This window comes from Gossypium raimondii, chromosome 11, assembly GCF_025698545.1.
Source record: "Gossypium raimondii isolate GPD5lz chromosome 11, ASM2569854v1, whole genome shotgun sequence".
Lineage (NCBI taxonomy): Eukaryota > Viridiplantae > Streptophyta > Magnoliopsida > Malvales > Malvaceae > Gossypium > Gossypium raimondii.
The window spans coordinates 10,539,591-10,563,981 of NC_068575.1; the positions used below are offsets into that span (position 1 = coordinate 10,539,591).

At 33.3% G+C, this 24,391-nt stretch overlaps 2 protein-coding genes, 4 non-coding genes and 1 pseudogene across 6 annotated transcripts; 1 reads left to right on the forward strand and 6 right to left on the reverse strand.

Annotated features, from left to right (window-relative positions):
* Positions 1-1,206: 1,206 nt before the first annotated feature.
* LOC105804696 (probable ribose-5-phosphate isomerase 3, chloroplastic) lies at positions 1,207-2,387 on the reverse strand. Its single transcript, XM_012637398.1, has one exon. The coding sequence runs from the start codon at positions 2,216-2,218 to the stop codon at positions 1,373-1,375; it is 846 nt and encodes a 281-aa protein (XP_012492852.1). The 5' UTR covers positions 2,219-2,387; the 3' UTR covers positions 1,207-1,372.
* A 190-nt stretch (positions 2,388-2,577) lies between these two features.
* LOC105804697 (PITH domain-containing protein At3g04780-like) lies at positions 2,578-5,255 on the forward strand (annotated as a pseudogene).
* A 3,654-nt stretch (positions 5,256-8,909) lies between these two features.
* Positions 8,910-15,151, reverse strand: LOC105804695 (peptide-N(4)-(N-acetyl-beta-glucosaminyl)asparagine amidase). The gene is made up of 17 exons (XM_012637397.2): positions 15,010-15,151; positions 14,863-14,916; positions 14,581-14,787; positions 14,361-14,459; positions 13,911-13,997; positions 13,521-13,603; positions 13,246-13,359; positions 12,592-12,646; positions 12,402-12,488; positions 11,681-11,736; positions 11,504-11,563; positions 11,313-11,400; positions 10,423-11,175; positions 10,260-10,320; positions 9,919-10,018; positions 9,370-9,504; positions 8,910-9,277 (listed from the first exon to the last, which is right to left on the reverse strand). The coding sequence occupies exons 1-17, from the start codon at positions 15,085-15,087 to the stop codon at positions 9,193-9,195; spliced, it is 2,202 nt and encodes a 733-aa protein (XP_012492851.1). The 5' UTR covers positions 15,088-15,151; the 3' UTR covers positions 8,910-9,192.
* A 2,054-nt stretch (positions 15,152-17,205) lies between these two features.
* Positions 17,206-17,290, reverse strand: LOC128035189 (small nucleolar RNA snoR114). The gene has a single exon (XR_008191590.1). It is a non-coding gene; the product is annotated as a small nucleolar RNA snoR114 (small nucleolar RNA).
* An 8-nt stretch (positions 17,291-17,298) lies between these two features.
* TRNAG-GCC (transfer RNA glycine (anticodon GCC)) lies at positions 17,299-17,369 on the reverse strand. Its single transcript has one exon. It is a non-coding gene; the product is annotated as a tRNA-Gly (tRNA).
* Positions 17,370-18,841: 1,472 nt separating this feature from the next.
* On the reverse strand, positions 18,842-18,926 carry LOC128035187 (small nucleolar RNA snoR114). Its single transcript, XR_008191588.1, has one exon. It is a non-coding gene; the product is annotated as a small nucleolar RNA snoR114 (small nucleolar RNA).
* An 8-nt stretch (positions 18,927-18,934) lies between these two features.
* Positions 18,935-19,005, reverse strand: TRNAG-GCC (transfer RNA glycine (anticodon GCC)). Its single transcript has one exon. It is a non-coding gene; the product is annotated as a tRNA-Gly (tRNA).
* Positions 19,006-24,391: the final 5,386 nt, after the last annotated feature.

Here is a 24,391-nt window from a genome sequence, read left to right on the forward strand (position 1 = left end):
TTTGATAATTATTTATGTATGCAATTGGGATATATATATAAATGTACTCATTTATATGTATATGATGAATATGTATATATATTGAATGTATGTATTAGCGATGTATTCGGTATAAATTCATAATGAGTCTATATATATATAGCGAATATAATATGTGATTGGTATATATGTGTATGATCAATTTTATGCACATGATAAGTACATATGTGAATTCGAAAGTATGCAAGTAATAAAGTGTATATACATTCGGTTTTTAATTGTTGATAATTATGTATGCATTTGTCTATAAGTATTTGTTAATATATATATATATATATTTTTGTTGTTATGCTATAGACTTACTAAGCTATAAAAGCTTACTTTGTTTGTTTTCTATCCATTTGTTTTTTTTTTAGATTTTGGAGACGCGTTACGAGCTCGGGGATCATCAGCATAGTCCATCACACTATCGACTTCTTTTGGTATTTTGTTAAATATTTGAACTCAATCTTATGGCATGTATAGGTTTGAGTACGATGTTAATTACATTTTGATTGTAAATTATAATAGCTATGCGAAAGTAATTAAATTTTCATGTTGTGATCAGTTTGGTTTTAAAAATGGTTGTGTTTGTTAGGTAATGCCTCGTAACCCTAATTCGGCGACGGAGACGAGTTAGGGGTGTTACAGAAAGGACCAAGTAGAGGGTGGTTGGTGGGTTTTGAAATGGTAACAGGTATGGTTGATATCTTCCAAATTGAAGCTCGGGATATCCTTGAAGGCTTGAAGCTAGCATGGATGAGAGGTTTCAAATAGGTTAAGTTGGAAAACGACAATGCCCTGTTGATTGATATTATTAGGAATGACTTTGCAACAAAGAGTAATACAGTGAAAGTCTAACTGATTCATGAGTGGTGTAATAGCGAACGACAATTTAAGCTTCAACATGTCTTGAAGGAAAGTAACAAGGTTGCTGATTGCATAGCAAATGTAGCAGGAAGTGAAATGAATCAATTGGTTGTATTCGTTGATCCAACTTCACATTTACGAAAGTTTCTGGAGGAGGATATTAACAACTCGATGCAAATAACGTCGTCTGGGCTCTAACTTTATTAGCATTTTATTCATGTTCTAAATCTTCTTTTTCACCAAAAAAAAATGAATCCCTTAACCAAAACATAACCCAAGAAAATACAAAAAATTGGAATCTTAAATATGATAAAGCAATAACCATAAAACCACATATTCATTAACCAATAAAATTCATTTCTAAAATCCCCTCAATCATTCAACATTCTGCAATCACTCTACACAGAATCAAAATTTTTTTTTCTTTTTTTCTTTTTTAACAAATTACCCCCTCACACAAAGTAAATTGCACTCAACACTTAATTCACTTAGTCATAACCTCTATACCAGTTTTCCCTGCAATGATGACAGAGGTAGCCATTCCTAAAAACAGCCCATGTTCCACTACACCTTCCAAGGCAGAAATCTCTTTCCCAGCTCCAAACCCATCTTTAATTGGATTCTTGAAATACAAATCCACAATGTAATTCCCATTATCAGTGACATAAGGCTTTTCACTACCATCCCCTACTAACCTCAACTTTGCTTCACAACCCAACTCTTTAAACAGCCCTTGCAGTCTAACTAGATTGTATTTCCAGCAAAACTGCACAACTTCAACAGGCATAGCTAGACCACTCCCTCCAAGCCCTGAAACTAGCTTACTATCATCGGCTACTACAATGAAGGAAGATGAAGCTGCTTCAACCATTTTCTCACGCAAAAGTGCACCGCCTCGGCCTTTAACCAAGTCAAGGTTAGGATCAACTTCATCAGCACCATCAATAGCAAGGTCAATACGGGGATGCAAGTCAAGGGTAGATAAGGGAATGTTAAGTGATGCAGCTTGTTCTTGTGTTCTTTTCGAAGTTGGGATACCTACGATGTTAGAAAGTTGGCCCGTGGAAAGGAGTTGGCCTATTTTGTCGACCACAAAAGCTGCTGTTGATCCTGTTCCTAGGCCTAGGATCATGCCTGATTTGACTGACTCAACTGCTTTGTCAGCTGCAAGCTTTTTAAGATCATCTTGGGAAAGCACTGGGGCGGCTTGGGACCTAATGGAGAATGGTTTCTGGGATGGGGTGCGTAGGTTCAGAGGGGTGCAGCGTAGGATAAGAGGGTTGGTGGAGGTGTGGTGGAGGGAGGAGAGGTTGAGGGATAAGAAAGCCATTGGTTTTTGGTGAATGGAATGAAAGACTGAAAATGGGGTTGTAGATGTGATGAAAGGTTGTGGTCAGTGGCTGTTGGATTGCATTTGCTTTGATATATGATCTGTGTTTGTTGGTTTTTGGAGAACTTGAGGTCAAAGATTGAAGGATAGGGAGAAGGGGCTGCTGAGATTTGGTTGGTTAATTGGTTAGATGATTACATTATTGGTTGGTGGGGACTTAATTTGTTTGTTTGAGAACTTGAGAGGGGTGTTGGGCCGGGAGGTTTGAGAATTTGGATTGGATATCTATACTGAAGATTGTCTCAAAAAGGAGGCTTCTTTCTTCTCTCAAAAGATTATCTCTTGACCATTTGAAAAAAATTACTGTCATTTTGGTTTGATCAGCAAGGCAAAGCTCTCAAAAACATGGCTTTGAACTTAAACGGCAGCGCCTGACATCCTTCTAGTTTCTTCTTTTTCTAAGAATTGATTAACCATTAAAAGTGGGCACTATAAAAGTTTGTCTTTTAACTTTCTCTCAAATTATTCTCGCTCCTTGTGGTTCTTTTTCCTTCACAAGACAATTTTTATATCAGCAATCTCATTAACCTCTTAAACCATGGCGGCTGCTGAATCAGCTACTGCAATTCAAAGAAACCAAGTGAGTATTCCAATAAAGTCTCTATACCCTTTGTTTGGTTTCTGAAACAACTTGAGAAATTTAGTGGGAAAAACAAGGAATCTGGCAACTGATTATCTTTCGGATTTTTTTTTCTGGTTGATTGAAAAAGATTCGTTTGTTACTATGTTGTATATAAAATTTTCATCACATATTTCTTGGTGTAATTGCAAGAAAGATTCTTAAAATCTTTAACTTGATTGGGAAATTTTTTGTTTATTAGGTTGATCTCTTGGACTTTATTGATTGGTCTGGAGTTGAATGCCTTAACCAAAGCTCTGGTCACTCCCTGTCCAATGCTCTCAAGCAGGTGACTCTCTTCAAGCTATTCTTGTTTCTCTGTTCTTCATTTTTACTCCCTTAATACTAGCTAATTGTCAATTGTCATTGAATTATTTAGGCAGACATTTGTACTTTTTTTATGTTGGAAAAATCATGGTTTAGTTTATTACTTTAGGGTTGACTTCATTGTCCAATGCATTTATCTTGTCTTAAGTTGCTTTTGTGGGAATTGCATATTATGAAATAATTAAAAGTTTTATGGTCATGGATTATTTAGGGTTATAGAGAAGATGAAGGTTTTAATCTAGAGAGTGATGCAGATGAACAACTCTTCATATATATATCCCTTTCACTCATGTCGTCAAACTACATTCCATTGTCGTCAAGGGATCCGAAGAGGAAGGTGAAGTTTTGTATATGATTATCTTCCCATAAATCTTTATTAATTATGTTTATATGTATCTTTTAATTTGTACATTTATGTATCTGAATATCTGATCACGAAATCAAACTCATTGAATACCGGTTCCAAATCCCACCCTTACTAATTTTACCTTTGATGTTGTTGATTGTTGTAGTATTTTACCATGAAGATTGTCTTCTGCAGGTCCAAAGACGGTGAAACTTTTTAGGAACAGGGAACATATGGGGTTTAGGTAATTTGAATTATAACATTCTCGGGATTGGCTTAACATTTCACTGATGATATTTCATTGTACTTGAATGTAGTAATGTCAATGACTTCCCTCCAAGTGACGCTGCTGTTTTATCTCCAGACAATCTTTAGGTAGCTCTTCTTTGTCAGTCTTTCATTGTCGGAAAACTGCTATTTTGTAAGGATATTTTAAGAAATCATTCTCTCTTCTTTTGCAGGGAAAATCAGTAGCCGTAAAGTGTGTCAAGTTTCAGAATGTTCGTAGGTATGTTTATAGTTTGCCACTAATGTACTGGGTTTAGTCTTGATCATCACGTTAACCATACTAATGTTAATAGTGCTTTATTATGTTTACCAGCTTGACAATATTTATTGAAGACAACCAGTCGGGTTCTGAAATCACAAAAGTTCAGAAGACTGCTTTATATGGATCAACGTAAGTTCTTAATAATTCCTTGTTCTCTGCATCATTTTATGCCATTTTCTATACTGCCAGACTCCATTGACAAATTTTAGTATTTACATATTGTTCAAAGGATGAACTCATGCTTTAGTCACATGTCAACTCGATTTGAACATACAGTGATGGTTATTAGTGAGGGATAATAGTGATTATTTTATATTGAATTATCTTTCTCACACCTGAGCTTTCAAAATTCTTAAACTACATGAACCCAGAGCTTGTTTGCATTGCCTATAACTAGCAAAGCAGCTGACGTAGCATAAGATATGGCATATCCTGTTTTTCCTTCTTATTAGCAACTAGCGAGTTTCTAGATCACTACCAAGCAACGATATCAACCCCTCCATAGGGATTTGTTGGCTATTATGTTAGTGAATTGCGTATATACAAGTTTGACTATCACCTGTTCCATAATTCCAATTCCTGCATGTTCCCTGATATTTTTACTTCTGGTTAATGTCGTCATAAATTTATCACCCTTGCACAAACTAATGATTGGCTTAGCGTATACATATGGCATATGCAACTCAAGATATATCTGATAATTGCATTTCCTCTTCTTGTTGCAGTAACGAGATGCGACTTCCATTATATATGCAGACATATATATATATTAACTGTTAAATCTGGTGATATTTTGTTTGTAATGCAGGGTGGCAACGACAGACATGAAGGGGTTGAAGAAGATTGAGGAACATTGACCTTGAAAGGAGCTAAGGGAAAATCAAGAACATGGATGAACCCTTATGGCTTGGGACACTTATAACTTTGTTTTCTTCTTCTTTTAGTTTTGATTACTGAATTACTTTTGACGAAAGAAAATATAGAACATCTGAATTCTGGAAAAAATGGTACATTTGTGAGGGCATAAACTGTTGCACCCAATTGTTGTTTCAGTCGTTTTGGAATTGTACATGTTTGAACGTGGAATTCAACTCTCCTTTGATTAATAACTAGACTAGACCAGACTGTTCTCTTCCGAAGATTCTTTCATCTGTCTTGGAAAATATTTGTTCATATTCTTGTGAAAGAAATATGGATGGCAAGTAGAGGGAGCTACTCAAGTTTGAGTTTGGTTACAAATCAAGTTTGATTCTATTATTGTGGAGGGAAGTTCAAACTTCTAGTTATTGAATGAACTGAACTGAAAGATATCCGACTCAATGATTACCATCATGACCAGCTATCATGCTTGCTCCTCCGACCTGCTTCCCTCGCTCATTTAAAAATTGTGAATGACTAGGTATGCATGCCATCATATTAGTCCATAAGCTTGTACAGAGATGTGCTCCACTCGATCATTCAGCTTCTAAGCTAAAGTACATTCTAACTCATCTTTTTGAAATGCATCCAAAATCATCCCCAATTCGCTTCAATCAATTTTGAGTGTTTCTATGGTGTATGTTTGCTACAGTGTTTTAGTCCTAATTTTATTTTCCCGAGAGGCCATATTTCTTCTGCCTCCTTGACAATGTCTTTTTTTCCATGATGTAATGGTGACATCCTATTGATATAGATTTCTTGTCATCCTCTAATGTATTATTCCTTATTGAGCCATTTACCTTCGACTTTCATTCTTTTCCCTTTTCTAATTTTTCTTTTTTTTTTTCTAATAAAATCTTTAAGACTTGTAAATTAATCTTCATCATTATTATCCAACTTTTTTCTTCGATCTCACCTACAACCGCGTTGTGATATTATCAACTAAAAGGGTCTCATCTTAATTCATTGAATCAAGGTCCTCCACTTTAGACTCCAAATTGCTTTTGTTACTAATTCTTGGAAACATTGTTCTTTGCATGAGTAGCTTTGGGAACGACATCCTTTGGGAACATTCTTAGGTTGTTTCATTTTTGAGATGTTTAAAGAGCATGACTTAGAGTCTCAAATATGAATACTATTAAGAAGTTCACTTCTTTAACATTTCTTTGAATTACAAATGTTTCCTTCTTATTTCTTCATTCAACAAACAATGCATTTGTATTTAAAACCCTTCTTACTAAAATATTTTAAGCGAGTATAACTCGCATGTAATTGTCATTTTACCCATTTATCTATATAATTTGCCTTCTATTTTTCCATATTCAAGTAACCTCTCTTAATCCTACTACTACCATTTTAACACGTTCATACCCACTATCTTTTTATAATTGTTTTCCTTTTAACTTTTCTTTTCAATGTCTATAAATAGAGGTTTAAAAGTCTCATTTGAACTTTTGTATCATTTGACAAACTTGGGTACTCTAAAAAAAATTCTTTACAATTTTCTTTCTACAATCATAGTAATCACTGTAGCTATCTTTCTCAGTCTCTTATTGCTTCCAACACCATTGCCTGCCTTTATACTTTTTTTTAGAGTCTGCTTCAACCTTCCTCTCCTAACAACATTTCGTTCTACTAATTTTTAACGTTTCCTTACTTGATAAAAAAATCCTTTACAAAATTGGCTTGAAAACTTCTTATAATAACAAAACTTTCAAAAAACTTATCCTCCCCCAACCAAATTAATGAAATAGGCATGAGTAACAAGTTCTTTCCACCAATTATCTCCTAAGTTATCATTTAGTATTGGAATTTCACTCCATATTACCTCGATGCGTTAAGGATGTTACTTGGTTGTTGCGACCTTTTATTCGGTACTTGTGATGCATGGATTACAAAGGAAATCCCCAGTATGGTTGTACCCTTCCCATTTCATATATGTACATCAATACCATGTTTACATGCATCCCTGCCCTTTAATAAACTTTTCCAAATCCAAGAATTCGATGCCCTGTGGATAACATCCAACAGGTGAAATTGTTGATAGTATTTTGCAAGCCAGGGATGAATCCAAATGGAGCAAGCAGGATAAAAGGGTTTTATTTCAATTCTAAACCTCCTTAGAAACTATCAATTCAATTTAACCCTTTTTACCATAAATATTTAGGTTTGGTCCCCCAACAATTTAATTTTTATCCTCCCCCACACTAAAACTTTCTGGGTTCGCCCCTATTGCCAGCATTGTGCCTTGTAATAACTGCCATGGTTTTGTGGTTACTCTTAATGCATGTTTACTGAGTAATACATTATTCACTAACCTAGCATGTGAAAATCACGGTCTGCTCTCTTTAATTGGTTTACAGAGTTGATCCCACCTACACATATGAAATTTCCTTTGTTGTTCATCATGCCTCCACCAAGAATTCCGAGTAATTTGATCAATCTTATATGTTATATACCAAGGAGACCTTAAAAGAGTATGCATTTCTCCACGAGTGAGGCATTTAGATTTCCACATAGCTAACTTCTGGCGCAATTTTGTCAATAACAGGATGAAAAAACAAAACTATTCCAAATTGCAAACCTACGTACTTACCCAATTGTGCTGCTCTTTTCACCCCTAGTATTTCAGTAAACCATCTGTTGTATGCCTCCCTAGAAGGATTAAAGAAAATGCTTGACAGTATATGATTTATTTTCTGAGGAGATTGAGTTGTGGCACCGAAGAAGATGTAGCAAATAGGAGCTAAAAGATTACCAATTTTACTTCTTTGAATCACATTCATTCTCAACCTGTATCAGCATCAAAGAGAGAAGATCTTGATGGAGAATAAATAAAATGCGACAATAAGTCTCTCTGTTATCGGATTTTCGTTTATTAACATCTTATATTATACAATATTAATACATTGATGTATGAATTAGTGCCAATTGTGGCTGAATCCCATAACATCCAACACTTCCATTATAAACTCCCAACTAACCTTATCACAAGCTTTAAACATATCAATTTTAAGCGCTTCTGAAATACCTTTTCCTTGGCCCTTCCTCTTAATACCAGTAAGAATTTTACTTCCTACAATAATACATTGTCTCCGAACAAAAGCATTATGAGTAGGTGTAATCAGATCCGACATTACCCCTTTCAACCTATTTACTAGAACTTTAAAACATTGTTGTAAGTAGCTTTTCAAAGCTCATAGTATTGACTTTCATCAACACTATTAACTTTAAAAAGCTGCTTCTTTAATTTCATCTGCACTAAATGGAGCCGTTAATAGATCTTTTCGACCTTCATATTCAATTGCCTTAAATATTCCATCACCGAATCTCCACCCTATCCCACAAGTTTATCATCCCTCCGTTGAAACTGTTCTGCCTCAATCCATGTTCCTGATTCGTTTTGCAATCTCACTATTTCTGTTCTCAGCTCTACACATATTCATGAATCCAAAAAGTTCTCAATATATATAATTTTATTATTTTTAATGATCGAGGGTTTAATTCTCACCCTGAGAACGAAACAACTTTAAAACTCATGGCCTACATTTGAAACCAAAAGAAACTTAATTCAATTTTCTGTTAAAAAATTGCAAATACATATTTTACTCTCTTTTTTTAATTAATATCAATGAAAATAAAAGTTCGAATTCAAACGAAATAAATAAATTTCAAATTAAAAAAAATAGATAACTCATATACACGAGTCTAATAAAGTGAACATTGGAGTTTAATTTTTATTCAAATTGAAATCAAACTTTAAAAAGAATAACTTGAACCAAGTTTTTAGTTGAGCTTTTAATTCTGACAACTCAAAACTGAGCTCCTCCTGCTTATACCCTAATTGGAGGCGATTTCGATAGATAAACGATGACCCTAACTAACGTTGATTTTCTTTTATCTCAAATATTTTATGCAACAATGACATTGAATGTATGTATGTGTATATATATATATATATATATATAAATCATCTGCTAGTTCAGTGTTTCCTTTCCTTTTTTGGCTCCAGTACATAACTTGGGGAAAATATTTAGCACATCAATAAATACTCCACTGAAGCCAGATTCTTAACCAACACAATGCGGCTTAGAGGCAGGAAAGCCACGAATACAAGTTGGAACTGTTTGTCTTCAATTAAGTAATGAGAATTGTCAATTTTGCTTAGCATAGAGGTCAATACTACCTACTTGCAGCTGTGACGTTGATTTAACATCTCTTACCGCCAAGAACCGAAATCTGTCATCCATGATATCGTTAATAAAAGGTTTCAAGATCGACCAACTTAAAACTTGCATATATACTACCTACGAAGTAAAAAAATAGTTCACCTGAACATATTTGATAAGAAACCTGCAGATTTGACATTATACGTTTTGCGTTGAAAACGTTTATCAAACATCTCGGACCTTCGTTCATCCAAAACATGCCAGCTCGATCCTCCATCATTACTTCCCTCAACCACCCTGTTAAATAAAGATTAAAATGTTAGTAAGATCAAAGGCCAACATGATCTGCAGAAATATTTTTACCCATTAAAGGTTAAACAACACTTAGAGAATCAGAACTTTGAAACTAAAAAAGATATTTCACTAAACATGGATAACTCTTTAAATTTCCATTCCAGGCAGAAGCTTTTCAGCTTCAAAAGTAATCTCATTTTCCGAAGAAAGTACAAGTTATGTTCATCGCTTTAGGAAAGAGACATTTATTGCAGCTGATTACACTGAATATAATGATTTTAAGTGTAGTAATAATAAATGCTTCCTAAAAGAATCATCTAAACTAGTGACCTAACATAGGCATAAAGTAGGACCATCATAAATGGCACGTGGTATTTAAAAGCAAAGAGCACGCTTAGAGACATAAGCAGATCATACCAATCCATTGGATCTCGTTCAGGTGCATCATTGGCAGACATTAACTCATATGCAACAAGTTCCTGCATATTCGCTGATCGTTTGTACATAATCCAACAACCTACAAGATGGGATTCAACTACTAAGAGGATGTTTCAATGAAAAACATTTTATCAATTAAAATCTACGGTGAGCCAAGTCTTCTACTTAGTATGGTTGAAGGATTGATAGTCTTGTACTTAGCGCTAAGCGTTCAAACATCAGGTCATAAATTAAATTTCTGCAGTAATTTTTCTCCCTTGGGTTTTGATATCAATGAGTAATACCCAGACAAAAGCTACTATGCTCCTTGTTCATAGTACCTTTAGCACCATTATGTTCCTCCCATTTAGACATGCGAGTTCCATCAAATGCTGCTGTGGCCTGAAAATATTCAGTGTGGAATTTTAAGATTAATTTCTGTAGCACTTGCAGACACTTCATATTCAAATGTAAGATATGGAACATAAGGCTATTATTACTTACAATCCCAAAAGGAAGCTCCTCACCGCTCGCAAGGACTGCTCCAGAACATATTCTATTCAATCTTAGAAGAGGAAAGGATAGTGAGCCTTTACTAAAGTTGTCACATTTGCTAAGATCACTGATCAGTTCATCCAAAGCATGCAAGGCAACAGGCAACGCCAAGGCAGTTTGAACAGGATTACCAGCTAAGCATACACTGAGAATGCCATTGCTATCCAGTTCACTCTTCAGTGTAAGAGCATTAAGCAACTCTTTAAAAGATGGCAGCAACTGATGCACCAAAGATGTTCCAACAATAGAGTTAGGCTTTAAAGAAGCTCTCCTTTTTTTATACGGTAATTTCTTGAGATCTACAACAGTTGCTCTAAGAATCTTGAGAACTTCAACACCTTTTGATGCAGTTAAGGAATCCTCAACAAACTTATGAAGGATAGAAGAAAATGCATTGTATATTTTCGTAACATGCTCATCACAGCATATGCGAACTGTACAAGAAGATGAACTCAGGGAGTCAGTCCCAAATTCTGATCTTGCGATGCGCCATTGTTTATCCCCACTTTGCCTCCCAGGTAAGGAGATTGGAGCATCATCAGTAGAACGTAAATCTCTCTCTAGAGCTTCCCTTTCAATGTTGTCATGTTCTTCAAGAATCGAAAGAACTTGAGATGTACAGTTCCTTCTGCATTCTTTGGTAATTGAAGTGAGAACAGACACCACAGAGGACTCTGTGGTAATGGTTCGTCGGGACAAAACCTGAAAAAATGGTAATGAACAAGAAGGTGAGTTCGGGAGAGTATCATGTTCTTCATAACAATGCATGAATAAGCATTCTAAGAATAAGAAGCGAAGCATTAGAAGCAATTGAGTGTTAAATTTTTTATTGTAATTACCTCATTCCACTTCCGTGTATAACGTTTAGTGACGTCATAAACTCCATCTTTTGCAATAGCAATTACATAATTTAATTTCTTTCCCCACCTGTATAAAGAAAGTATTTACTAAAAACACAGTCTAGTATCAAAACCAAAATAAAAGTAATTGTTCAAAAAAAAAATGGATAATAAAACACTTAAAAGAGTACCCTTTTTCATATAATAGTGGTCTGTCATATATTGCTTCACAAGGATCAAGATGCATCCACCTGTAAAAATTGTATGTAAGACTGATTGATAGAATGACCATATAGTTTAGTCTATTCATTACAGGGTTAGCATCTTCCCAGTAGAAGATATAAAGCGTCAAATTTGAGTGTTTTTACCTTCCTAGAGCTTCTGAATAGCACTCTGTCCAAGCATGGTCTGTAAAATCCAGGACCTGGAAATTAACAGTTGTACAAATAAACATCATCATCTCAAGTAAGCAAATTATCAGGAATCCAGTGGAATCTCATCTTTAAACAGTTTGAGCTAATAAAGATGCATACAACCATGCATGAATTTGCTGTTCATAAAGCATACAATTCTAGATACACGCCAACAGAAATGTTGACTTTATATATTGCAGAACCAATAGCTTCAACTACCACAATTGTCAGCACAGGAACCACTCGTAAGTCATAATTTATAAAGCTAAAAATGGGTTTCATTTACATAAACAAACAAGACATCCCAAGCTTGAACATGTTCTTTGTTTGAACTTAATTCAGACGGAACCAAAATCATCCAGGTCAAGCATTCTCCTAATTTCAAATTAATGGTTCTTCACTGAATTTCAAAATCTTTTTATTCCACTTTAACTGATTCCTTTTGTTTAGAAGACTAGATATTACACATATCCTATCATCCTAAGCTTCAGATAAAAACAATTAACAAATCCAGGTCCATATATGCTGAATATGGGTCAAAATAGATGGCCCGCACACCAGTTAGAAGAAATTTTCTTTCTTATTCTGAATTAGCTTAGCCTCTCTTTGTAACAAGAGAAGATTTGTGTTTTAGACAGTTGAATTTTGGGACTGAATTGGTATATAAATGACTAACCAGACGAGATTCATAACCAAAAGCACGACAATACAATGTGAAGCAATTAGCCCACTCTCCACAACGCCCCTTCCTTGTTTCTACAAGCTGCAAAAAGAAAAGGATAAAATTCATGAAACAAGGAGTACTTGAACCCCTCTCCAGAGAAAAAAAGAGGATAATGATAGAACAAACTAATACAGATTCATACCTTCAGTGGATCATTGTAGCGTGGGAACCGAGTAACTCTTGAACAAGAATTGCAACTGCAGTTTTTCACCAAAGAATTAACTTTGCTTTCTAACAGACAATTATCAGAAACCAAGTTATGACTGTGAATATAGCAATGGAAACAGCAGTGCCTCAACCAAACTTATCAACCTCAATTTCATCCGTATGACAAATCACAACCTTCATTTAACAGAAAACTCACAAAATAAATGATAGGAAGTTGAGCTGGTAAAATAACTCAAAGAAGCACAATTTGGCAAAATAACTTAAACATTTGTGCAGGATGCGTTATAAACAAGCCGACAAAGCAAAAATCAAATCTTTCAGAAATTATATTTTATAGTAATTAGTAATAGACAGTGGAGAAAATGAAATGGAGAGATTGGATGGTAAGTGGTAACTATTCTTTGTGCTACAAAACAGAAAAGTAAAAAAAAAAAAGAATGTAACAAATCCTAGGTATAAATTACTAATATTTGAAATTATAAGTAAAAGGGCCCTGGCCATCTATGTATCAGGCTTCAAGGAAGGACCAAATGGAAATATGGATTAAACTAAACAAGAGATTACAAATTGACCGTTATGAATTAAATAAAATAAAAAATGGTAAGAAAAATGTTTTCTGCGCACTGACCGATAAAGTTCAACTCTAGTTGCCCCATATTGAATTTCTGAAGGGAGTGCATCGCCCATGCCTTGAGCCGTGGTTTCATTGCCACATCCATCACAAGGAGGTGCATTAACCCAGCTGCAAGACCAGAACTTTAGATCAGCAATGTCTATGCAATAGAGAACACAATTTCGACCAATTTAGAGTTACAAGCTTCATTCTGCCACCTTTGCATGAAAGCCAAATGAGAACTTTATAAAGTCTGAGCAAAATGATAAATATAAAGTAGAAAAAAGAACCTGAAAGATCTTTTGAACCAAAAAAGCAGCTGGAGCAGGAAAGCATGATCTTCTTCAACTTTTGATGGTTTAAAGTTCCCCTCCTAAAGCATATTTAGAAAAATCACTCATTATCATGAGTCATTGCAAAATAAAGTCTAAAAATAGGATGGTTCTTAATCTCATATATAGAAAAATGCAATGTCAATTTTAACAGAAACAAAGCCCTTATTCTTTGATCCTTGCCTGTAAGTGGTCATAATATATTAGCTTTGATAGACAGCAATGATTATGCACAATATAGAGCTCTCAAATATTTCCAGATTGGAAAAAGATATAGGACCATTGATACTAATATTTTGTAGCACTTCCTAAAATCTTCTAAATTGCACAAGTCCAGAGAGCCCTCACCTTAGCCAAAGAAACCAATGCTTTCTCCTCAAGATTATCTAAAGGAACTGTCTTCCGAGCTACTTCCTGGCGCACAGGATCCTCATACTATATCAATAGACAAAATAAACGGTAAGGAAAGATACCCATCTTCTGATTCCCATAGTATTCATTAAAATCAGTTATCCTCCTTTCCTTGCAGCTAAAGTATAACATTAAGAAATTCAATATCTTTCTTCTCCTGTTATCCAAGAAGTTCAAAACGATAAAAGCTCAAAATCACTATAGCATTGACAGATACTACAGTTTCCTCCATTCCTAACAACTTTCCCCCAAAGAAAGTCAATGAACTAATTATCCAGCAGTAAAAGCAATAGATTTTTTCTACATTTTCTCATAAACCAAATTAACTAATAAACATATCAATAAACCAAACTTGCACGCATAGAAAGAAGAAATAAATGATATTACCAAGAGAACTTTGCTAATATAGGGCCGAACTTTTTCTTCAAATTGCGCACCATTGTCACCTGCTACATATTGTTGAAGCAAAAGTGCTTCTTCCTCTGCCTAAAATTGACCAAAATAAAACCAAACTAAAGAGTTTCAGGGGGAAAAAAATACTAACATTTTAAGCTAGTTCATAGCTAAAAGCAAACTCATTTAATTGACTCAATATCTAGAAGTAAACCTGCAACATTCGCGCTAATTCCTCATCGGACATAACGCTGGTCCCAGCATCAAAGTTCCCGGCGCCAACAGTGCTACTCGTCGTTTCTTCTTGTTTCTCCGGTTTTCTCGCCTCCTCAGAAGTGATCGATACCAATCGAAGCTTCTCCGAAAGGGCGGCCAGATCGGAATCATCTGATACGATTCGGTCATTATCTTCCCCGACGATCTGCACCATCCAAAATCAATCATAAAAAAAGGGCCTCATTAGAGAGATAGAGAGTGTGAGAGAGAAGCATTCGACCTTCTGCTCATGGGGAGGAATTGAAGTGAGAGAGAAGAGCTGAAATTGAAATACCTGAAATTATCAAAGTAGAGAAAAAAGTTTGTAAAGAGAGAAAATAAATAATAGGAAATGACAAAATAATTTTATTTGTAGAGAGAGAGAGACTTCAAAACCGTCGTCGGTGTCGTAATCGACGGTAAACGTCGAGTCGTCGTGGCGAACCAGGAACGTGCGAGCTACCATTTTCTTTCTTTTCTTGTTTTCTTATTATAATTTGTAAGTTTCACAATTCTCTTTTTGTATGTTTATCTTACTTGTTTCATCATTATTCCTAAATTAAAAGGTAAACTACCAAAATAGTCCGTTTTGTTTAGATTTGAGATATTACGTTTTAGTCACTTAAGTTAACGTATTATAACATCTTAGTCCCTTGTAACGGTAAGGTGAGGTGACATGTTAAATAATCCTTTCAAACAAAAATTTTAGGTTAAATTATACAATTAGTCCCATGTTTTTTCATTTTCAGCAATTTAATTTTTTTTCTTTTATGTTCTTTTAATTTTTTTTTCCTTTCTCTTTTGCTTCTATTCTATTTTCCTCCCTTCTCCATCTCTTTTAACGAAACTTTAATACGACTCTAATATAATCCCATATACTTCAAATAAATATTAAAAATATTTATTCTTTCATTGAAATTGTGGTTCCAAAACCATAATTTTTGACACTACTGAAAACAGGTTGTTACATTTATGGCAGTCCACCCTCAATAAAATTTTCCAAACCCGTTCCCTTAACCTCCTAATCAACCCCCATGACCACCTTATCTATCTTACCTACAACATTCTCACCCTCTTGAAATTCTGTTGTTTCACGAATTCTTCAAACGAGCTCTACATTCTCAATGACTAAAACGACCATCATACGAAACTTGCCTTCAACTTTACCTAAACCAGTTTGGTTCCATGCTCCTTTTCTCTCTTCAGTTCATCCATGCTCGGCTTCCAATCAAGCTTGCTTAAGAATATCCAAGAAGGTCGTCAAAAAATAAAAGAAAATGAAAGGAGTAATCTACACGATTCTATAAATGTTTGAAAATGGGAAAAAATATTTTGAATATAAATAATTCAATTTATGTTTAGATTTGATTAATGATATGGTTTTTATATTAATTAGTTAGATCCAATTTTGGTTTCAAAATTAGGTTATATTCAAATCGAGATTTTATTAAGAATATGAGAAGAGAGAAAATAAATGGAAGAATAAAAGGAAAATAAAGAAATAAAAGAATAAAAATTAAATTGTTCAAAAAACAAAAAGTATAAGGGCTAGTTTTAACAAATGAAAAACATAGAAAAATTATGTTAAAAGAAATGGAGAAGGGAGGAAAATAGAGGAGAAGGAGAAGAGAATGAAAAAAAGGAAATTTAAAAAACATAAAAGAAGATAAATTAAATTGCTCAAAACGAAAAAAATATGGAGACCAATTGTATAATTTAACCTAAATTTTTCATTTGAAATGATGATTTAACGTGTCACTCAGCTTACCATTACATCGTTAATGACAATTAATGCTCGGTGATTAAAATGTTACAATAGGATAATGTAAGTGACTAAAACGTAACATTCCAAACATAAGTGACTAAAAAGCAACCTAAGACAAACAAAAGTGACTATTTTGGTAGTTTACCCTAAAATGAATTAATTGTTCACTAAATTATGGATAAGCTTTCGTTTTGGTCATTTAACTAAAAAAATATTACAATTTGATAATTGAACTATTTAAAAGTTTTTATTTAAGTCATTGGACCGTTAAAGTTGATGTTGTATTACTTTTTCTATTTGCAATGTCCGAATTAATCAAAAGCTCTCTTTCTCCTTCTTTTTATATTTCAAATTTTTTTTCATGAAACAACTTTGGACATCATGAATTTGCGAACCAAAATTCAAATAAATTTTTTTATCTTCGACAATGTCTGTCAAATCAACTTATATCTAAGCTATGTTCTTTTACTCGTTGATAAGTACTAATCCACCGCACTGATCGTCAAATCATTGCTTAGGGCTCGTTGATAGAACTTAAAATAAACTTAACAGCCCAGTGACTTAATGAAAACTTTCAAATAGTTTAGTGATTAAATTGTAACTTTTTCTAGTTAAACAACCAAAATGGAAAGCTAGAAATAGTTTAGTGACTAATGGTGCAGTTTACCCAAAAATGAATATTCTTTGCTTTTCTTCCAATTTTCTGTCTTTCCACGGGTAGGCTAAGGCCCATCCAACTCGTACTTTCCCCCACAAATACGTTTTATTTAAAATATTAGAAAAGTAAAAGAGAATAAAAAAATTTAAAAAAAATGAAAGAAGCTCAGTGCGCAGTTTCTCATCGTTAGATAGTTGAGAGGGATGGAACCCTACCATCACGAGGGCGCAGTTAACTTCATTGCTCCAACAGCATGCACCAGCCGGGAATCGAACCCGGGTCTGTACCGTGGCAGGGTACTATTCTACCACTAGACCACTGGTGCTTCGATGGCCGGAATTGTTACCCATTTTTATATTAAGCACGTTGGACAATTGTAATAGATTTAGAGCAATGGAAACATTTCAAATAATATATTAACTTTGTGTAAAATTTTATGGAAAAAAGTTATTTTTATTTCTCAAAGTAAAAGCAGGTGGAAGAAACCTCTGCTACAATACTGCTGTTAGTAGCAGAAACAAAGAATAAGTTTTTGTTTTAGTTATTTAACTAAAAAATATTATAATTTAATAATTGAGTTATAAAAAATTTTCATTTAAGTCATTGGATCGTTAAAGTTGATGTTATATAGCTTTTTCTATTTGCAAGGTCCGAATCAATCGAAACCCCTCTTTCTCCTTCTCTTCATATTTTAGTTTTTTTTCATAAAACAACTTTTAACATCATGAATTGGTGGGCCAAAATTCAAATAGCTTCTTTTATCTTCGACATTGTTCGTCAAATTAACTTGGATCTAAACTATGTTCTTCTACTCATTAATGAGTACTAATCTACTACACCAATCGTCAAATCATCGCTTAGAGCTCACTGATAGAACTTTAAAAAAAAACTTAACAGCCCAATGACTTAAATAAAAACTTTTGAATAGTCCAGTGACTTAAATGAAAACTTTCAAATAGTTTAGTAATCAAATTGTAACTTTTTTTAGTTAAGTGACCAAAATGGAAAGTTACAAATAGTTTAGTGACTAATGGTGCTGTTTACCCAAAAATAATATATTTGCTTTTCTTTCAATTTTCTTCGGGCTAATTTGACGATACTTTTGAAAAGTGCTTTTGAGAAGTATTTTGAAAAATTTGGTTTAAAATTTGAGTGTTTAGCATTATTGTCAAAAAGTACTTTTGAGAAATAAAATTTTCATTTTAGACATGTTATTATCAAGTAACAAATATGTATTTAAATAATATTTAAATTAGTTAATATTATTATATTGTAGTAAAAATATAAAAAATTTATTATAATTTGTTGTTAATATTTTAATATATGAAATATAAATTTTAAATATTTTAAGCAATAAATATTAATTATTATAAAATTTAATTAGAATATATAAACTATATTTTAAATATTTAAATATAACTATTAAATATTTGTAAATAGTATTTTAAAAAATATTTTTTAACACATTTGTAATTAAGCACCAAGAAAAAAAAAGAAAAGTACTATATTATTAGAGGAGTGAAAAAGTAACTAAGCACTAAAAATATTTGTAGGAGAGGAAAATCACTCCTGAAAAGTTAGCCAAAAATAACTTATTTAGCACAACTTTTTTTTCAAAAATACTTTTAAAACTAAAAATGCTTTTCTTAAGCAATGCAGAACAGGCCCTTCGTCTTGCCACGGGTAGGGCAAGGCCCATCCAAATCGTACTTTCCCCCACAAATACGTTTTATTTAAAATATTAGAAAAGTAAAAGAGAATAAAAAAATTAAAAAGAAATAAATAATAGAAAAGAAGAAGCTTAGATGCGCAGTTTCTCATCGTTAAATCGGTGAGAGTGATGGACCCTACCATCACAAGAGCGCGGTTCTCTTCATTGCTCCAACAGCATGCACCAGCCGGGAATCGAACCCGGGTCTGTACCGTGGCAGGGTACTATTCTACCACTAGACCACTGGTGCTTCGCTGGCTACACGTGTGAGAAATTTATATATTTTTTCACTTAAAGGCGTTAGACAATTGTAATAGATTTAGACCAACGGGAACATTTCAAATGATATATTAACTTTGTGTCAAATTTTCTGGAAAAAAGTTTTAAGATTTTTATTTCTCAAAGTAAAGCAGGTGGTAGAAACCTCTGCTGCAATACTGTTGTTAGTAGCAGAAACAAACAGTATTCAAGTGGTAAACAACAACCTGTTTCATTTTCAAACTTGTAGCTATAAATTTCAGACAGCAAAACAACACAACCCTGCTTATTTGTTTTATTTTGGTAATGCAGGCTTCTTCTCTCACCGAACCCCTCATTTATGCAACCAAAACCCTACTAATTGATACAAACTTCTAGGTTTTCAGTTGTTGCAGGGTCCATTCACCCTACCCCAAACCTCATATTGTGCTCCTACAAGACGTGAACTAAAGTAAATACTTATGGAATCATATCAAATATGTTGTTGCAATCCACCGGTCTTCTTAACTGCACTTCGATACTCGATGGCTGAGCATTTTCCAATGCGGATACTATATCAAAGATAAAAACCAAGTATTGTGGCCATTGCACACCCACCTGCCATCTCATCTTAAATAATAATGTAACCTAACTTTTACTTAATGGGAGTGATAGTTTTTATTTATTATTAAGGCAATTATGTGAGCAATGGTTCGGGTAGTGCCACAATTAGTGGTCACTACAATTAGAGACTATGACAAACAACATAATTTGATATTTTTGGAGTTGGTAATTTTTTGAAACAAAATTTTGGATGATGAATCTTGTTAATATTGCAGAAGTATGGTAGCCTATCTATAAAAAACGACCCGTTTAAATTAACATATCTTGAAAATTAAGTCAGTTAAGCAACATATCTTTAAGCTTAATATTATTTGACACATTCGTTTCAAGATTGTATGTATAAAGAGAATCTAATTAGTAACTGGACATCTTTTATATATATATATATATATATATATATATATATATGGGAAGGTCTAAGACCGCAACTAGCTAATGTGAATACTTATTTTTCTAACACAGCATATATATATTATTGATACGTGATTGATTTCATTTTTAAACTCTTACTTTTATAAAAAATATATAATAAATTATCTCAATAATTTTCTCATTTTAATTACCTAATATTTTATTAATAATTTTAATTTAAGTTATCTCAATAATTAACCATTAAAACTCATCATATAAAAATTGATGATTTTGAAATAATTTCACGTCTCATAATTTATTTTATTTTTATCACATAGAAGCTAATCATTTTAAAAATAAATTTGATTTTTTAAAATAAATTAGAATATTTAAAAATAAATAAATATGCAACTAAAAAACAAACATGAATTCAAATAAAGAAATAGAATATATTTACCTTATAAAAGAACATGCAGTTACATGTGGATAAAAAACAAAGGCACAATTTTTATTAAATTTAATATTTAGTTTAAAGTTAAAATTTCATAGGAAATTAAATTTGAATAATATATTTTATTTAACCTTAAAATATATTTTAAAGTATAAAATTCAAAAACAAAACATAATATGATATTTATCATAAAGATTAATAATATTTTATTAAAATAAAGTTAAACAATATTTATCTTAATATTAAATTCAAAATTTATTATAATAGTTTTATTTTTCAAATTACATTCCTAATAATTAAAACATAAATTATATTCATAATATTATAAATATATCATCTTTCAAAAACTCAAATATATATTTTTAATTTGTTTATATTTTTAAATATTGTTTGATTAATAATTTTTAATATTTTATTATTTAAATAATAACAATTTTATAAATATTCCATACATTGCACACAGGATAAAAAACTAGTTATATATAAAACAAAGTTTTTACATAAATATGGAAATTAAACTTTGTTTACTTACCTCATTGTTTAACGGATAGTTGAAAATAAAAAACTTTTTTAAAGGAAAATAAGACAATAAAACTGTTTTAATCAACAAACCCTTACATCAGAGGTACCTATTTTATCTTCTAATAGTAGTTTCTTAACATGAAAATTAGAGAAATCAATAATTCTAAATTCAACATCCTCACTAGTACAAGTTTTAACTAGTCAATCCCCCACCATATTCCCTTATCTCGGAACATATTGTAATTTTACCATTTGAATATGCCTTGTTACTTTGTTAATCTTCCTAATAAGAGTAGTGGATGAATAATTCGCGTTGCTCTCCTTTTTCATTTCAATAGCCATCAAACAATCACTTTTTGAGTACCTTAGTGTAGTTTCTAATCTGAGCTATTTCTAACCCATGCAAGATAGTTCATAGTTCTGAATTAACGACATTTTCTCGACCAATAAACCTTCTAAACCCTACCACCCAGTTGCCGTAAAAATCTCGTATCACTCCTGTAGTTGTCGATCTATTTCCATCACTATTAGAAGCTCCATCTATGTTTATTTTAACCAGCCCGAATTAGGCAGACACCATTTGATCCGCACAGCCAGACTTGCTCTCAATCTATCCTTGTTTGTAGTAGCATCTAGATCCTACCGAAAAAAGACTTTGACCTGCGAATTATCTCCTCAAGAGTGCTACTACATTGCTGGAAAATAAACATATTCCTATTATTCCACAGTAACCAACACAAAACAACAAAGCTTATGCTAGAGTCAACAATCCCATCCCGAAATTCAAGCTCGCATTTCAAATTAGATTTAATCCAACCTAACAAGTCCAAGGTAAGAAATACGATAGATAATTTTGAGAAATCACCTGACTCCACACAGCAACCGCACCATGGCAATCCCTTAAGGCATGGAGTATGGTCTCTTGTGTCGCCTCACACGGTATTAGCAGTTAAGCAATTGATTAAATTAGCTCAAATTGTAATTAGCTTTGTTAGTTAAAAGTTTGTTATCCAGCCTGTATATAGCTAGCTTCTAGATCCTTTTTATTCGGATCTTACATTGGTCAAATACTTGTATATAAGCTATTGTAAATGATTCAAATAATAACAGAAAATCATTTTACCAATATTTCCACATGGTATCAAATGTTCTCTCTTCCGCTTTTCTATTATTATTATTATTTTTTGATCTTTGAGTTTTAATCTCAGATCTCTCCTTTTATTTTTTGCCATTTTCATGGCTACTGTTGATCCAACTCAGGCTTCAAGCCCTTACTATCTCCATCCCAATGAAAATCCATCATTGGTTCTGGTATCTCCACCTCTTTCCAGCTCGAATTACCATCACTGGTCACGGGCAATGCGGATGGCTCTTCTCTCCAAGAACAAACTTCAGTTTGTTGATGGCACTATTTCAGCTCCTACTACTACAGATCCTCTGTTTCCAGCTTGGGAGCATTGCAACAATATGGTAATATCTTGGCTTAATCATTCTATAACACCTTCAATCTTTACTAGTGTTTTATGGATTGATAAAGCCTCTGACATTTGGATTGATATTCGTGAGCGTTTTTCACAAGGCGATCTTTGTCGAATCTCTGATTTACAAGAAGAGATCTATGCTTTTAAACAAGATGACAAATCTGTCACTGACTATTTTACTGAATTGAAAATCTTATGGGATGAGTTGTTGCAATTCCGACCTCTGCCTTCTTGTTTCTGTACTACACCTTGCTCTTGTGGTGCTGTTACCACTGCTCGTTCTTATCATACGCAAGATTATGTGATTCGGTTTCTCAAAGGATTAAATGATTATTATTCTGCTGTGCGATCTCAAATTCTTTTGATGAATCCTTTACCAACCATCAACAAGACTTTTTCCAAGGTGCTTTAACAGGACCACCAATTATCTGTTGTTTCCTCCAAGGTGTTTGTTGGTAACACTATTAAATCTGGTACTTCTTATAAGAAATCACTATCTCCTTCTTCTGCTTCTTCCTTAGTTTCTGGTGATAAACGCTGATGTACTTTTTGTCAAATGCCAAGGCATACTATTGACACTTGCTATAAGAAGAATGGTTACCCTGATGGCTCTCGTCCTCGCAGGTCAGTCTCTCGTGCTCACAATGTTGTCTCAGATGATTGTGATGATTCTTTGGAGGAAACTAAATCTATCACTGCCGTGCCAAGTGCTACTTTAAATGGTTCTAGTATTAATCTTACTTAGGAGCAGTATGATCAGCTGCTTGCCTTGCTTCATTCAACTACTTCCCTTTCCAAACCATATGACACACCATCTTCATCCCACCCACCTCATATTACCAATCATATCATGACCGATCCCTCCCAATCCTATACACTTGCTGCTACTGATGGTAATACTCTTTCCACTTCCTCTCATGCTAAATTTTCTTTTTGGATAGTTGATACTGGAGCTATTGACCACATTACACATTCATTATCCTCATTCACATTTTATAAACAAATTAAACCTATCTTTGTTAGTTTACTTAATGGTTCAAAAGTTCTTGCACATTTTTCAAGGACTATCATTTTCAATGATACTTTATGTTTAACTGATGTCTTATATATACCATAATTCTCTTTCAATCTTTTATCTGTCACCAAACTTACATCTAACCTCCCCTGTTGTTTCACCTTTTATACATCTCATTGTACTATACAGGCTATACCATCTTGGAGGATGATTGGTACAGCTAAAGCATAGTATGGACTTTATACAATGGATAATCCTGTTCGCCAGTTCACTTTTCCACAACATAATGCTCTCATCACTCCCACCTCCACCACTGATATTTGGCACCATCGAATGTGACATATCTCTGCTTCTAGGATCAAATTACTTGATGGTTATATTCCCTCCCTTACCTTTCATGATAATACTGCTTGTAAAACTTGCCATTTTGCTAAACACAAGAAACTTTCTTTTCCTATAAGCCAATCTCATTCAAATAACATTTTTGATCTTATTCATATTGACATTTGGGGTCCCAATTCAATTATTTCTCTTCATGGTCATCGTTATTTTCTCACAATTGTGGATGATTATTCTCGATTTACATGGATTATTTTGCTCAAAACTAAATCTGAAGTTTGTGGTCATTTACAAATTTTTTTTGCCTTGGTCAAAACACAATACTCTTGCTCCATCAAAATTCTAAGATCTGATAATGGCAGAGAATTTGACATGCCTTCTTTTTATGCCTCTCATAGCACAATTCATCAAACTTCTTGTACTGAAACTCCTAAACAAAATGGCTTAGTTGAGCGTAAACATCAACACATTCTTAATGTGGCTCGTGCTTTACTTTTTCAATCTCATTTACCACAAATTTTCTGGGGGTATGCTATGCTACATTCTGTCTTCCTTATTAATCTAACCCCAACTCCCTTACTTTCTAATCAAACACCATTTGAAAAATTGTATAATA